Source organism: Anas platyrhynchos, chromosome 7, assembly GCF_047663525.1.
Source record: "Anas platyrhynchos isolate ZD024472 breed Pekin duck chromosome 7, IASCAAS_PekinDuck_T2T, whole genome shotgun sequence".
In the NCBI taxonomy this organism is placed as follows: Eukaryota; Metazoa; Chordata; class Aves; order Anseriformes; family Anatidae; genus Anas; species Anas platyrhynchos.
In genome coordinates, this window is record NC_092593.1 from 25,640,508 (window position 1) to 25,656,144 (window position 15,637).

General features: G+C 35.3%; 1 protein-coding gene across 11 annotated transcripts in view; it reads right to left on the reverse strand.

The window, feature by feature from the left end:
* The window catches only part of PDE1A (phosphodiesterase 1A), a 221,846-nt gene that overhangs the window by 17,530 nt on the left and 188,679 nt on the right, over nucleotides 1-15,637 (reverse strand). For all 11 annotated transcript variants that reach the window (XM_027461479.3, XM_072041054.1, XM_072041055.1 and 8 more), the window contains 5 exons: nucleotides 11,644-11,745; nucleotides 11,404-11,524; nucleotides 7,444-7,525; nucleotides 5,749-5,869; nucleotides 3,780-3,967 (listed from right to left, as the gene is read on the reverse strand). In XM_027461479.3, coding sequence (XP_027317280.2) covers nucleotides 3,780-3,967; nucleotides 5,749-5,869; nucleotides 7,444-7,525; nucleotides 11,404-11,524; nucleotides 11,644-11,745 — 614 coding nt within the window. The remainder of the gene's footprint in view (nucleotides 1-3,779; nucleotides 3,968-5,748; nucleotides 5,870-7,443; nucleotides 7,526-11,403; nucleotides 11,525-11,643; nucleotides 11,746-15,637) is intronic.

Sequence of the window (15,637 nt, forward strand, 5' to 3'; positions counted from 1 at the left end):
AAACATCTTCCCTAATGTAACAACCTCTCAGAGTCATCTGAGCATTTTACTGTCAGTTTGCTACAACTATCACAATTCAAATAGGAGCGGCCGTCACTACTAGGTGTTGAAAAAATGCAGAAATGGTCTCTTTATCACTGTGTTGAACAAAGACAGATTATCTGGTGATTAGGGGTTTGGAATATTAATTAAACATCAAGGCTTTCAAATTAGAATCCCAGATGTTTGATCATTATGGTAATTCCCTGTTAACATAATTCCCCGAAAGGCCTGAGAAACATTCCTCTAATTCTCCAGTGGTGAAAGGTTGAGGACCCTTAGGCTATAGAGGACTGAGCTACTCTGCATCAATTATACAAGACATGGCCTTTTTTTTTTTTTTAGAAAAATGGAACCATCTTATTTTGTGAACCTTTTGGTAAGGAAGCTCTCAAACTACTGCCTGGGTAGATAAGCGCTTTCCTTATTAATACAGGCTTTCCCAAAATAAGGCACTTTGCTGCTTGCACAAGCTGCTTGCTCTGAGTCATCAGTCTCAAGAGCACCATTTCAGGGAGCAGTAGCACCAGCAGCTGGACCTGCTGGATCTCCAGGAAGCTGCCCTGAGTACAACCCTGCCAGTGTATCTTGGTCTTCTGCTCTGGCCTGTCTGAGTACAGGAGTCAGACCATCTACCTCAGCACCTGCTGCCTCCACTGAACTGTCTCCCAGACAGTGCTCCACCTGTAGCCTTACTCTTATAAGGTGAGAAGATAGAACAAGTCCAGGTCATGCTCAGGAGACTGCAAGGATTATTGTTAGTTTTTGTTTGTTTTTTGTTCATCTGTATTACTACACTGTATTATAGGGATAACTTCTCCTGAGTCTGGGATCTGATCTGGTGGTTTGGGAACAACATATGGTGTTTGCAGACCTATGGACAAGAATGCAGATGGTTCTTTTAAAAGCACAAGTACTGTTAGTCAGAGTCAGTTCAGGAAGTGTTTGGAGGTCTACGCTAACAGCTAGCCTGCTTGTTACCACTGCATGCTGTCCTCATACATGTCACTCTCTCAGCACACTCAGCTCTTCGGGGTTTGTAATAAATTATCTTTCCAAAAATAATGACAGAAACAACATTCTTTTCACCTGGCAGTGATTTATCCCTGGTATCTTCCCTCAGTAGGTGCTCCTACTAACATATGAATAAAATACAGCTTCGTACATATGTCCAGAGCAACCTAAACGCTTCTCGGCAACAGTCAGAAACACTAGCATGAGATCCTGACAGAACAAGGCAAATGATCCTGACAGAACAAGACATGAGATCCTGACAGAACAAGACAAATTATCTCAGGTTCAAGGTCTCAGGCTATTCACTTACAAACTTAGTCAAACTTGAGAGCAATCTGAAAGGAATTTCAAGTGGAAAGGGTTCAACATTTTTTCATTCTTTACTATATGCTAATTTGGCACACTCTGATTAAGGATTTTTAGTCTTTTCAGGGCGCAACATCAGAGAAGATATATTGCTAGTCTGAACCAATGTGGGAAGATTGCTTATTCTTATTTTGTAACAAGGAACATATGTGCTACCTTAGATAGTGCTCCATAGAAGATATTAATTTAGTGAAAACTTTTCTTCTTTTCCAGCAACACTTGGAGTACTCCATGTGTGCAGCACACATGGAGTAAAAGTATTAATTGCAATGCAAAAACATGAATGGAAAATATCTTAACTTTCACAAAACCTATAAAATCCCTCCATAGCTTTTATATAAAAAAACCTTATCATATGTGTATTAATAAAATAGAAATCTGTACTCAAAAGTATTTGCACTATTCACAAGGTCCCTCTAGATTCTAACCAGCTACCATGAAGGTCTTCATGCTGTGATCCAGTCAACTATAGATGTTGCTGCAAGTGGCCTCTTTATGGGAGCAGTTTTCTATAAATCTCTTCCTTGTTCTCACAGAGGTTTTGCAAAACAGATTCAGCCAAAATCACACAGAACAGATATCATTCATCAAGGTCTAGCCTCTACACCAGACACCTCCACTTATCCATCAGTTTTCCTAATGTATGTTCTACTGTAATACCATAATTCTGTTCAGAAAATACCTAGACATACTTCATCAGGTGGTGGAGGAAAATATGGGGATCCTAGAATCTGAATAACTAAAATCTCAACAAGGTCCATAGAGGTCTTGAACATTAATAAATCTATTTCTCCCTGTAAAAAACCTTCCTGATTTCTTGGATCTTGCTGGGCCTCACAATAAGATTGACTGTATACTCTATAACTGTATACTCTATAACCATGACTCTATAACCATTTACCCTCAAAGAGTTCTTAAATCTCTTACTGTGAGAAGCTCTGTCTTTTCTATGGCTGTTAATAGTCCAGTTTAACTTAACTGAGTCTATCACTAATTTATAGAGCACTACTAAGTACTGAAAACGAAGAAGAAATTAGCTTTTGATAGCAGTGTACACCTCCAGAGTAATGTAGCAGAATGCTGATGTACCAAAATCAAACTGGCTTGTTAGTAGTAGATGTAACTGGAAGTGGCAAACTTCCGGACAGCAAGTTCTTCATTCTTCCACACTGAAGGATGTTGGATGTAGATAGCCCAGGACCACTTGATTTCTGTAGGCTGTAGCTAGCTGGTCCATGGCCTACTCCTGCCAGCCATGGATCATCATAAATTAGCAGTTTTGTCCTTTTGACCACACAGTATTAGTTGGACAATATCAAAAGAGGCAATTGATCATATGAAATTGCTTGTGCAGAAGTGACAATATGAATTACATCTCCTCCTCAGCTGCCATTTCTGCCTAACTCTCAAGTCACCATCACCATATAAGTAAGGAAGCTTGTTCTTACTTAATATTCTCTTAATGAGAGAGAAAAAAAATGCTGCTTTGGATGATGGGGTGAGAGACAAGGCTGTACATACCAATGTATCATTCCTGACAGTCAGTATTAGATCATGTTCAGTTCTTCACAGCAGTGAAACACTATGCTAAAATGCTCTAGGTACTTGGAAACAGCACAAACTGTGTGGACAGTATGTTCTCAAATGGCATTCAGTTAACCTGGATCAAGGTTATAAATTGTGTTCACACAACAATTACCACAGTCATTTCACTTAGATAACTGCAACCCCAGAAAAATTTTCAGTTACGGCTCATGAACTAAGATGTTTGATGTAGGTTTGTTATTATTAGCTAACAACTGGCAAATCAAAAGTCACTTTTGGACTTATTTGAGTCTAATACAATCTGTGATTGCCAAAATATTTATTTTGGGTTATTTAAATAATTGTCTACAGCATAGTGCCAAGAAACCTGTGATAAAGAATTTTGTTCCATACAGTGCAGAACAAATAGCATTTCTAATAGCAAAGTATCATTTTTATGTTTCTTAACAAATGCAGCAAAACATCATACTTTGAATTGTTGGCTTTGGCATTTAAGGCAGATGTCAGCATCAGTTAGATGTCAGCATTAGCATTAATATGCAAAAATGCACTTTTTCAAACCATCCCTCTAAAGATAAACTGAGTAACACAGAGCCTTGTTACATGGGCTGTAGGATTTCCTCTCATAGCCTGGCTACCTACATCTCTCTAAGACTCCTGAGAGAACAAAACAGGGCCATCTAAACAAATATGAAATAAAATCAATGAATACAGTACAACTATGTATTTTTATAGGGAGAGGGAAAATAAAAAAATAAATTATAAGAGATAGTAGGGAGTAAACTATAAAAACATCCCTCCTTAGTATATCATACCGTCCTCTGCTAATTTCTTCCATCTTTCTTTGTTTGCTTGAATGATCTGCATCAAGTTGTTCTTAAAGCTTGTTAGGTCTACAGTTGCTAGAGAATTTTCTGTGTGAGTCCCTCCATCACTTGCTGTAGTTTTAAAATTGTGTCGTCTTTGTGTTTCAGCATTGCTTACTGCTCCCAAACTATTCAGGCTGCAAAAGGGAAACACACAAAAAAAAATAATAAAAGTATGAATTAGGTACTCAGTAAGGTAGTTTTTAACAATACACTAAGAGTTGATTTGAGTCAAATTCCTATAGGTAATCACTATATAGAAATAAGAGTGCTCAACAAAATATGCCTAAAGAGTAAGCCTAAGATACAAGATATTTCTGCAACTCATGAAGCTGTAACCTGGGAATGATTCTTATCAACCTTTCTCCATGAAAGCTATGGAGTGGGGGTTGTGGAAATACGTTACTTGTAGGTTGAATCTCGAAAGAAGGTTTATGTAACCATTTTGGAGCAGCTTCTTGGCTATGTTTTTAATCAGTATCTTTGAGGGCTCACAGGAAAAACATGTGATAGCTATTTGTTGACCCATTTGAAAAAAGCAAGACATGACAATACATTGGCAGATAAATGAGTTTATCTTCAGCTAAAATTTCTCTTCAAGGTACAATGCTTTCAATTGTAGACAAAACAGAGTGTAGTACAGTGGCAATACAATCCAACCCTTCAAAATAATATGGAAAACTAAAATATCCAGAACTTTATTAAAATAAATGATAATAAAAAAATGGCATTAACCACCACTTACAGGCTACTACTGCAGCTACCTTACAAGTGTACAGGCCATTTGTATGTGAATATGCAGATACATGTAAAGGTAAAGAAAAAAAATATTTTTTTAGGATGTAAATTAATTCTGGATTAATTTTAATTTTAGGATGAAAAATAATTCTGGATTAATTTCAATTTTAGAATGAAAATTTATTCTGGCTTTGCACAGGTAATCATATCACACCATACTATTGTATTTTGTAGACATCTTCTATCACGGTGCAATAATCAAGAGCTTGATGGGCAAAAAAACAAACAAATAAACAACAACAACAACAAAACTGCATCTCATTAATAGTGTATTTAAATCACTCAAGTGGAATTTAAATTGATTCATTTTTACCTTCCATGTATACGTGAAATAATACTAAAATGGGAATGTGAAGAAGCAAAATGGCATCTTTATCAGGAAGTGTGGTGATAGAACAAGGTGTAATGGCTTTAAACTAAAAGAGGGTAGATTTAGATTAGATATAAGGAAGAAATTCTTTACTCAAATGGTACTGGAACAGGTTGCCCAGAGAAGTAGTGCCCCATGCCTCGAAGTGTTCAAGGCCAAGATGGATGAGGCCCTGGGCAACCTGGTCTAGTAGGAGGTATCCTTGTCTGTAGCAAGGGGTTTGGAACCAGATAATCTTTAAGGTCCTTTCCAACACAAACCATTCAGTGATTCTGTAACAAAATACTCAGAAAAAAAAAGTGCCTTCACCACTTCTACTTCCAAATGTCTCTCAGAAATCAAAGAACTATTAATTAAAATTATACTGAAAAAGACTCAAGGATAACAGAATTAAGAACTTCATCTATTACAAAGATTATAGTCAAAGGAAAAATGTTATCAAAGATGAAGTAGAAAATAAACTTATATTTTAAGTGTGTATTCTAATCATTATTGTGTTTTTGCCTTTTATTATGCATGATCATCCACAGTCGGTGGAGGAATAGCATACTGCAAATACAAGATAGCACCACGTGGTGGCAATACTGGATAGCTATTTATGTTACTTTTCCAACTGTTAAAATAATTATAAAAATTCTAAGAAAGACATCATTATGTTAGTTATGTCAGTTCACAACAAAAACAGTGTATTCATACCCGGGTTATTATGTTAGTTATTTCAGTTCAAAGAAAGAAATAGTGTATTCATACCTGGGTGTCCTAAATGCAGGACTTTCAGATTTTGATGCTTCCTCTATAAGAGGCATAACAATTTTCTCCATTGAGTCCGTAAGAAGAGAAAACGTTGGTTCTACTATGAAATCAATGAAACCTGAAGGAGAAGAAGAGAAAATTTTCACAGCTCTCAAAACTAAAAATAAATTCTTGATATCAGGCTGATTTTCTGACTGTAGTCCTAACAATATACTAGATACCAGTTGTACAATCTTGAGGGGAAAAAAAGCAGAACTAAAAAAAAAAAAAAAAAAAAAAGAATCTGTGTAGATATAACTAGACAATAGTAATTATAGCTTTTCATTCCTTTTTTTTTTTTTTTTTTTGTAAATTTTATGTACTGCATAACACACCTACCATTTTGAAATGAATATTAATTATTGAATAGAAGGGAAGCACAGTTGAGCTGAGGGGCTAGAAGTCGTACTGTCTCTTTTACCATTCAACACTTCTTGCCAAGGAGTTAATACTTCAAACTGCTGTTTATTATTCTGTGGAGGTAAAGTGTTATTTCACAGTGTGTAGGAGTGTTCTGTCAAATCAGTGAAGAGAACAAGTAACATCCCTAGGAGACAGCATTCATCCCACAGTTCTGAGATGTCAGCTCTGAACAATGTCTTTTACATTTTAAAGTGCTCATCAAGGTATGGAATGACACAGTGAGAGAATGAAGCATTATTCACCACTGAACACTTAAGAGGAAAAAAGTACAAAATAAAAAAATCTAAAACATGAGCTAGCAATGGATTTCCAGGAGTCTTCATACTCTAACCAGGCAACAGAACACAAAGGTGAGCAGCAGTGCTTCAGCCTAGGATCCAGCTTCCTTTCTGCAGTAGGTGTGATGCTCAAGTGCATTGCCTTTCAAGTCCCAGTGAAATGGAATAGAGGACATTCAAAGTAACAAGATCAGACAGTACAACATGCTTCAACTCAAGGGTAAGACACCTTCATCTGTAGAATCTCTCCAACAGTTCTGTATCCACTCATAAAAAGTACAGCTGTTAGTAGGACATGCTGATCTATGCAGTATGCATCTAGGGTAGCTTCAGTGATCTTTACCAATTTTTATTACATTATTATTGCTGAAGGAAATAGGTGTAGAGAGACCCAAGACCTGTATTTCTGAAAATGGGAAGCTGAATTTTGCCTGCTGCTGACCAAAATGAAATTAGAATTGATGAGAACAGAACACAGTGGTCCTTGTCAGCCCAAGGAGGCTTGACCATGCCACACCAGATCTCTACAGTCCAGACATCTGATGTGTGAATTAGCTTTAGTTGAGATGCATCTAACATGTTACCAAGTTTTCAGATTGTAGGACCGATAGACCTTCAAGTTTTTAAGCAAGAGACAACCTGTTTGAGGATATTATCTACCAAACGCTGAAGCGTGTACAGTAAAAGCTGGGCTCATATCCAGTACTTTGCTAAATCCCTCTCCTATCCCTCCCTCACACCACGTGTGTTGTAATAGGCCTATATTCTTCGGAGACCAGTATATTGTTGCTTTAAGGGCACATGAGTTCAGTGAACAAATTGGTACAAAAAAAATACTTTCTATATGATGGGATTTTGAACATTTAAGATTCAAAATGGGTGTAGGAAAGGTCCACGTGATTTTATATGCTCCTACACATAAAAGAAAAAGAAAAGCACAACTTGTCATTACCTATTTGGGATTGAGCTACCAAAGTAGACTTGCGGTCACAGAGTGGCGAAAATTGAAGACCTAAAGCAGCCTCCTTGTCTCCCTGCAAACAACAATGTTTAATGTTATAAGCACGTATTTAATATATGGACAGAGAGACAAATGAATCTGAACACTGTTAGTATTTATTCAACAGATTACTTTCTTCACTTATATTCTTAAACAAAAATAAGCTGCAGGCAAAAAGAAAAAATCACTCTAGAATTTCAGGAAAAGTAAAAGTCAAAATTATAGCTTACATTTGACAATTTTTATATAAAGGAACTTATTGCAAGCAAGCCCTTATCAAGAGCAAGGCATCTGCCAATGAGATTTAACATTTGTCAGGGAAGAAAAATAAATTACTTTTTATATGAAGACTGTCAGTATTCACTATTTAGTCCTGATGATCCCAGATGTGATGGGATTGGAGACATTTAGTGTGTATGTAATGGTACACCAAACATTAAATGTTTCCTTCTATTATATTGGTTTATTCAATGTGTAAAATTTCTTCAATGGATTTGCACAGGTAAAGGGCATGACCTGACTAATTCATTCTCACTAGCATGCATTTCTCTACTGTTGAAGACAGAAAAAAGAAGCACAAGTTTAATTTCATTAGTTGAGGTCTCTTCCAACCTAGAAATTCTGTGATTCTGTGATTCTGTGTAAACCTAGTTCTGTAAGTATTTGAACACCTTACACCTGAAAAGACCTTTTTTTTTTTTTTATCAAAACAGTCTAGACAGGGTAGTGTTATTACCATTTTACAGCATGGTAGGTCAATTGACCTGCAAAAGCTCAGAGTGTTTTGTTGCGCAAAAAGCTGAGACAGATCTTTCAAAGGAAGATATAATTTGTGTTGCTGAACAAACCTGGCTTCCAGAGGCACTGACATTATAGACCAAGGAAAACTTGGTCTTACAAGTAAAATGGTTCTACATGTTAGTCATGGAGAGTGCTGTTTCATGATCATTCACTGAGCAGAGGTAAAAAATATACCATTTTTGCAAAGATCTTATCAGAAGTTGATGTATAAAGGGGGCAGTATCAACCTTCCTTAGTCTTTTTATCGTATATCATATTTCTAAACTTCTCTCAAATCTAGTTTAATAATAGCAATGAAACCACTTCAGACACAATAACAGATGTAACCCACAGATTGTGTTTCATGTGGAAATGGAGATTTTTATTACTATGGTAATTATAATAAATTTTACACCCAAGTGTTCATAACTTGCCTTTAGTGTATAAAAGAACACAGGTTCATTTACTACTAAGAGCAGTGTTACTGGTTTCTCTATGTAAATGCAGGTGACAGATTGTGATTTAATATAAAATGGGGTAGTTCTAACAATTCCAGCCATTGTAAATATAGACTTTCTAAAGCAATATTAATTTTGCAATCTTCTGTTAAACTAGATATTAAAAAAGAGAAAATTCCACACTGGTGAGGGATCCATTTGATTATTTTTTTTTTGATGTTTTCAATTAATTAATACATAATCAATACTGAAGTGCCATATAAAACCAAGTCTATCATAAATAGACATAAAGGACACAGCATTGATATCTAAATTGATTACTAGAATCTTATTAGATTTAAAATCAAGATAAAGATCAACAGAGTGAAAAAAAAAATCTTTTCTCAGGTGCTGAACTCACTGGACAAATTTTCTTTTGCACTTTTGGATCTCTGCAGACTGAGAACCTAATGTTGTCAGAGCTGTGGTGCTTCTCTGAGCGACTTGAACTACAAATTCCTTAGTTTTAAGTTTTTGAGATGGGTGGGTGTATTTCTATTTTAAACAAATAGCTCAGATTTTCCTTGGCATTATAACATACCTTCTGTAGTTGTTTTTAAACTTTAAAAGTTCTTTGGCATTTTCCTAGAATTTAACACTTGCACATATTTTAATTATGATTAACAGTTAACAAAGATTTTTGTCTAGGTGAATGTTTGTTTTTTGCTAGGGCTCACTACTTTGAAAGCTGCCTGTTAATACATTGTTTTCTTGGTGGTAGTTATCAAGCTCTGCTGCTTTTTCCTGCAAGGCAGTAGAAGTAGTTGAGTTGCTATTTTTAGAAAAAGTAATTTTTAGAAAAGAAGAGGAGGTCTTAATGGATTTTGTATACATTTGGACTACTTCATCTTGGCTGACACAGATCTGGAAATCCCAGAGATTTCCACCACACGTGTTCAGATCAACAGAGCAGATGAGGTATAACCAAGCCAGAGCATATAGGAAGCAAGAGGCCTCCCATGTCTGCACTACATTTCTATATGTACAGTTACTTCATCACACTTTATATGTGTTGGAACTGCTCCACACATGTTGTTATTCTTAGCCATACCTATAAAGGGGGAATATAATTCCTTGCATATTCCTCTACAGCCTAAGTGACTTTCACATTTTATACTGCTGAGCTGCAGAAATACACAATTGGTGACTTGATTCTACTGCTAAATGCTTGCTCATGGCTTTGAACAGTTTATTTGTGATCCAGTTACTTTGTCGAATGAGAGTATAGCTAAAGCATTAGCTGATCCTATGCACTCAACAACCAGCGTAATGCTGTTTATTGCTAATGCTACATCCACTTGACTGAACACATTGCCTCACTGTCCCATGGGCTCTGCTAGTCTGTCTCTCTGTGTCTGAAATGTTTGTACAGTTGGTCATTTCTGACCTTTTCAAGTAATATATATCTGTGGTAGTCTGCTCTTCCTTTTTCCTCTGAAGTTCAAAATCCTCATCATTTCCATTTACAGAAACAGACACAAACTCATGACACTACTCAGTATTTCCACAAAATTTAGTCCATTCTTTGTTTAGATTAAGTCACCAGCTCTCCACTCTGTCTCCCCACTGCAAACCCCAGAGTCAAGGATGTCCTGATGCTCCCTATTGAGAATTTGTAAAAAGAACCACTAGCAACTAAGCAAGAACATTCTAGGGCAGATCAACCTAATAACCTCCTGGTTACTGACTGGCTGGTTAACTTACTGGCTTTTATTCTCTGATCCTTTTTTCCAGCGTGACCTGATTTGAAAATGTTAATATATAGCAAAATAATGACAATCAAGATGAGTGAGACATACACTGTTTCATTATCTCTATTAACCATTTTTAAAAGCTGTGCATAACTGTAGGAAGTGTATAATGTCTAAACTGTATTTTGGTTACTTTAAAAATATGCATGGCCAAAATAGTCTTTACAGGGAGAACGTTTCCCCTTCAGAGAAAAGTTTTTTCACCTGCTGAGGTGAGTCAGAAAATGGCAGCTGTGACACCAACAACTATTGTTTTTTTTCTTTGAATTCAGTATCTCACAAAAAAAGACTTTAATAAGGGTGTGCCTTCATTTTTGTTTTTGGATATATCCTAAAACATCATCTGTATATCATCCATGGTTAACTGGATGATTCCCTCTAACCTCTGGTTTTGGATCGGGTTGTTATGAAAGCAAAACCTACATAACAATGTGGTATATGCATGGCAATCAAAAGTAATTGGAGGGTTTTCTGAAATATTAAATGGAGATAGAGCTTTGTATTCTTCTTTGAACATGAATCTTTCTATTTCAAGTCCCTCACCCTACCCTATCAGTGCTTCTTTTTAACTTAAAGCATATATAAATTTCTGTCTACAGAATGAAAACAGCTTGACAAGTTATATTATTATTGAAAGAAAAAAATGCTACAATACTTAAAATCCTGGCATGAGCTGAAACAGATACGGAGCTATAACAATTTCATCTTATTCACATAAAGTTGAATTAATGCCAGTGGTATGTATTAAGAGTAAGGAATATATACTACTGACTATGTTCGTCAATCACAACCAACAGCATCCTTGCTGGTAGACTTAAGAAAATACTTAATTGTGTAACAATTCCTTCTTCAACTAGTTTATTTAAAGATTTTTAAAATGGCACCTGTCGAAAAAATTCTTCCATCAGGGCCATGGTCCACCGGTAGTGCAGTTCCCAGGATTTTGCTGGATGGCTTATGTCTGCTGCATGTAGAATCAAAGACATGGCTTTGGCTTTGTCTACCCTGTCAATTCAAGGACATGCTCCAATTATCTCAGAACAAAAACATCTACTTGAAGTCTTTTCTTGTACATGAGCTCATTTAAAGACTACAGATAATGAACAGAATGGAAAATGACCTACCCCTCTGCCTGCTGTAGAGTGTGTCGCATTGTTTTAATTTGTTGAAAATGACCCGACATATCTGTAGACAAGACCATCTCAATGACCAAGCTACGCAACTCCCTAAGAATAATTAAAAGCAAAATGACTCATTACAATTCATTTATTCTACATATGGAACATTTCTTTAAGCAGTACTTGTTAATTTATAACTTTCTAAACAGCATCATGTTTTTTATTACATTTTTAAAAGCATTTAAATAAATAATTAACAACTTGACCATTATATTGTAAAAGGATTGTGTAGAAGCAATGTACTTCAAAAATGTTCTCTGTAAACACTATTTCAGAGTCACACTGGTTCGGAATTCCTCTTTTCTAGTATATAAGCTAAAATTAAAGTCATTTCTGTAACATATTATAAGCCACTCCTTCTTTTCCAAAAGTAAAGTACTCAAAAAAATTCAGTCTCTAGGCTCACCAACACATAGGAGAATATATTGATATCTTCAGTTACTGCCCTCATATTAGTGCAAAGCAGGCACAACACTAAATCTAGGAAGAAGACTGAAGAACCTCAAAAGAGCAAGATGTATTAGATCTGAAATGTTATGAACGTTTCACCAATATATGAATATTATGTCAAACTACAACTCATCTCAGAAGTTCCTTAATGCCTATTACATGAGTTAAAACAAGTTCAGGATTCATAATTTATCTGTATCTTGAGATTTTGGCTTATCCATCAATTTTCTCTTAAGTGAATATTAAAATAGTAAAATATGAATCATGTGAGAAAGCATATTATTTTTCATTGTATGTGAAAGTACATTTATTTTGCCAGTAATAATTACTAATTTGGAGAATTCTGCTTTTCTCAAAGTAGAAGGATTGTATGTAGACCTTGTAAGAGTCTATTGCTTTTCTTTATGATTTTAACAAGGCCTAGAGAGTACACATGGTGGAGAATTTGTTGACATTAAATCTTTGTTTATGAAGCTATATTATCTTATTATTATTATTATTATTATATTATTATCTTTTATGAAGCTATATTATCTTCATGAGCAAACTCCAATCTTAAGATGTCCAAGTATCAATTACAACAGTAGAATCCTACTTAAGTAATTCTCACTGATCTTTTATACTGTATTCAATCTTTGATTTAACAATTTTTTTTATTTTTTTTTTTAAAGAAACACATTTTAAAAGAGGTAAGTTGTAGTTTTCTTTAGGGTTGTTAGAATGTTTTTTTTTACAATAAGATATCAAGATGAGTCAAATTAATGGCATATTTAAGCTGATATCCCTGATTGTTTTTTGTGTTATTCCTGACTTACTTTGATATAACTGGATAAAGACTCAGCCCTCTCACTTCTACTCAAATGATAATATCCAGCCATAGCAACCTGAGTTTAGAAAATGACTTACCTTGTCTGACCTCATAATGAGAGAATAATTTGCATCCCAACCTTTTCTTCTCCACAATGCTTTGAAAGTGTACCCTTCAAACATAGCCAAATCCATTAAAAAACAAAAAAACAAAAAAAAAAAAAAAAAAAAAAAAAACTAACCTGCATGAAAACTAAGGGCTCAGCATTGTTAAACTCTGCTGTTTGCAAAAGTGAAATAATTATCACTTCCATTCCTATGGAAGATTTTCCTATTAACTTTCCAAGTTCTGAAATTTCTTTCAGGAGTATTCAGTAATACATGTAAACCCACTCCCATTACATAAGACACATACACAAACAAAATGCAGCTTCTGGTAGATTCACACTGTCATGGCACATGACAAACCCAAATTACTATGTCTGTCACCTGAAGAAGAATAAAACAATTTAGCACTGTCCTTTTCACACACTACTGAAGATTTCAGGCCACTAAAACTGATAAATCGCAAAGGAGAAGCTCTCCTACCTACAGTCTGCAAAGATTTTTCTACCTGCACTCTCATCCATCTAATCCATCCATCCATCTAATGATGGATGAGAGACATACAGAGACAGAAAATACAGAACTGGTAGAGAAACATTTAACTAAAGTTTCACTAGATCCAAGGAGGCTCGGTGTACTACCATTGCACAGAGGATTACTCTTGGAATCAAACCATTCCTTAACTGTCTCCCAGGGAAAAAGACCCTCTCAACTTCCATATTGAAGGAGACCTCAGTCAATCTCAGACAGATCTCCTGTAGAGAAACCTCTGACTACTTCATTAAGCAGTCCACAGCTAAAGGTATTGCGATAATACAGTTAGCACTGCTCACGCTACCACAGCAAAATCATGCATAGGTCTTACCACCTTTTGTTCTATGACAAGAAATGTAACTGTTACATTTATAACACATAGCAATTTTGGGGAGCTCACATTTTGAAGAATACTGCTTTTGTGTATTCAGTATCCATTTTTCTTAAGTAAATGGTTATCTCCTCTTCTATCATCTTTTCTTAATCTTTCCATAAACATATGTCCTACATATATTTGTAAGTAGCAGATGAAATATTATGTGAAAAAATGACATGAATAATGTTGCAATAACAAGAGACAAGGAGTAACACATGAATTTCTCCATTAAGTAGTTATCCAATAAACAGAAACTAGGTTTACCTGGATTTGTTCATGACAAAGACAGTTAGTCAGTTGGGCGCACTAGATCATAGAGTTAAAACTGCAGAAACACGATAGGATGAGAACTGAAGACCTAAGGCTCATTTTGCAAGTTATAGCAATCCTGATTTCCTCAGGCAGAAGACTCCCAAGAACAGTTGTGAAATAGAAGATGTTCATTATGCAATTTTTTGGTCTTTTTAATATAACCATTTATAATATCAATGTATATTTATGACTAGAAAGGTTTGGGACTTTAATACTGCCTGTCCATTTGTAATCATTGACATAACATACAGGGTGCTAAAACACCATGCACCCAATAAATTAAAGGAGAAAGTGGGAGAAAAAGGGATACCTCTTTAGTTCCTGGGAGGGCTAAGTGATAGAAAAAAACTAATATGGAAAACTGGAACGTATTTTCAGAATTGAGAATAGAGTGAGAAATGACTATGAATGTCACATGCATTATCCACAAAGGGCATCCTCATTAGGATGCTGGCAGTGTTTCCCTGTTCATACCCAAATTCTGTGTTTTAAACTTAATTGAGGCTGACAGTTTATTAGTTCATTTATCTTAAAGTTAATATGCAGAAAAAAAGTGTAATACTATAAAGTCATTCCTAGTCATTTTGCTTCATCTTGTTGAAATAATTAGCAGAACTACAGTTTAAATAAGCAGAGGAATTAATTACAAAAAAAAAAAAAAAAGAATTCACTGCAACTCAGAAAACATCTGACAGTGGTCAAGAAATTAATTAGTGCCAGGAAGTACATTAAAAAGTTAAACAAATTATAATTTTAATTTACTGCCAATATGATTCAGTGCAAATTTCAAAACTGTTAGTCTAGTAGCTTAGTCACCGTCCTTGGGGGTGTTTAAGGAAAAGTTGGACATGGTTCTTAGGGACATGGTTTAGTGGGTGATATTGGTGGTAGAGGTACGGCTGGAACAGATGATCTTGGAGGTCTTTCCAACCTTAATGATTCTATGAATTTCAATGTAGATCCAAGAAGATCACTTTCTAAATAATTAGAAATTGAGGAGCTTTTTTCATTGTACCAACAAACAATTGTATCTGATGACAGGGTAATGGAAATATTTTTGAAAATTATAAATAAATACCAAGAAATCATGATTTCCGTGACTAACCATCTAAAGCATCAGACTTCTACAGACTGCACATGTTCTCAGACTGGCACTTTGGAAGTTACAGGTTTCATTGAAAGTATAGATCCTAAATGTCTGTCTAAGTAACAAAACATGGAACCGTGTGTCTAAGTGTAGTTGCTTGAGCTTATTAATCAGGTTTCATAAATTTCTTATAAATTGTACTGAATAGCCCCACAAGTTGGACCAGAAATTCTATTCTCTATTGATTTCAAACCCACCAACTTCAAACT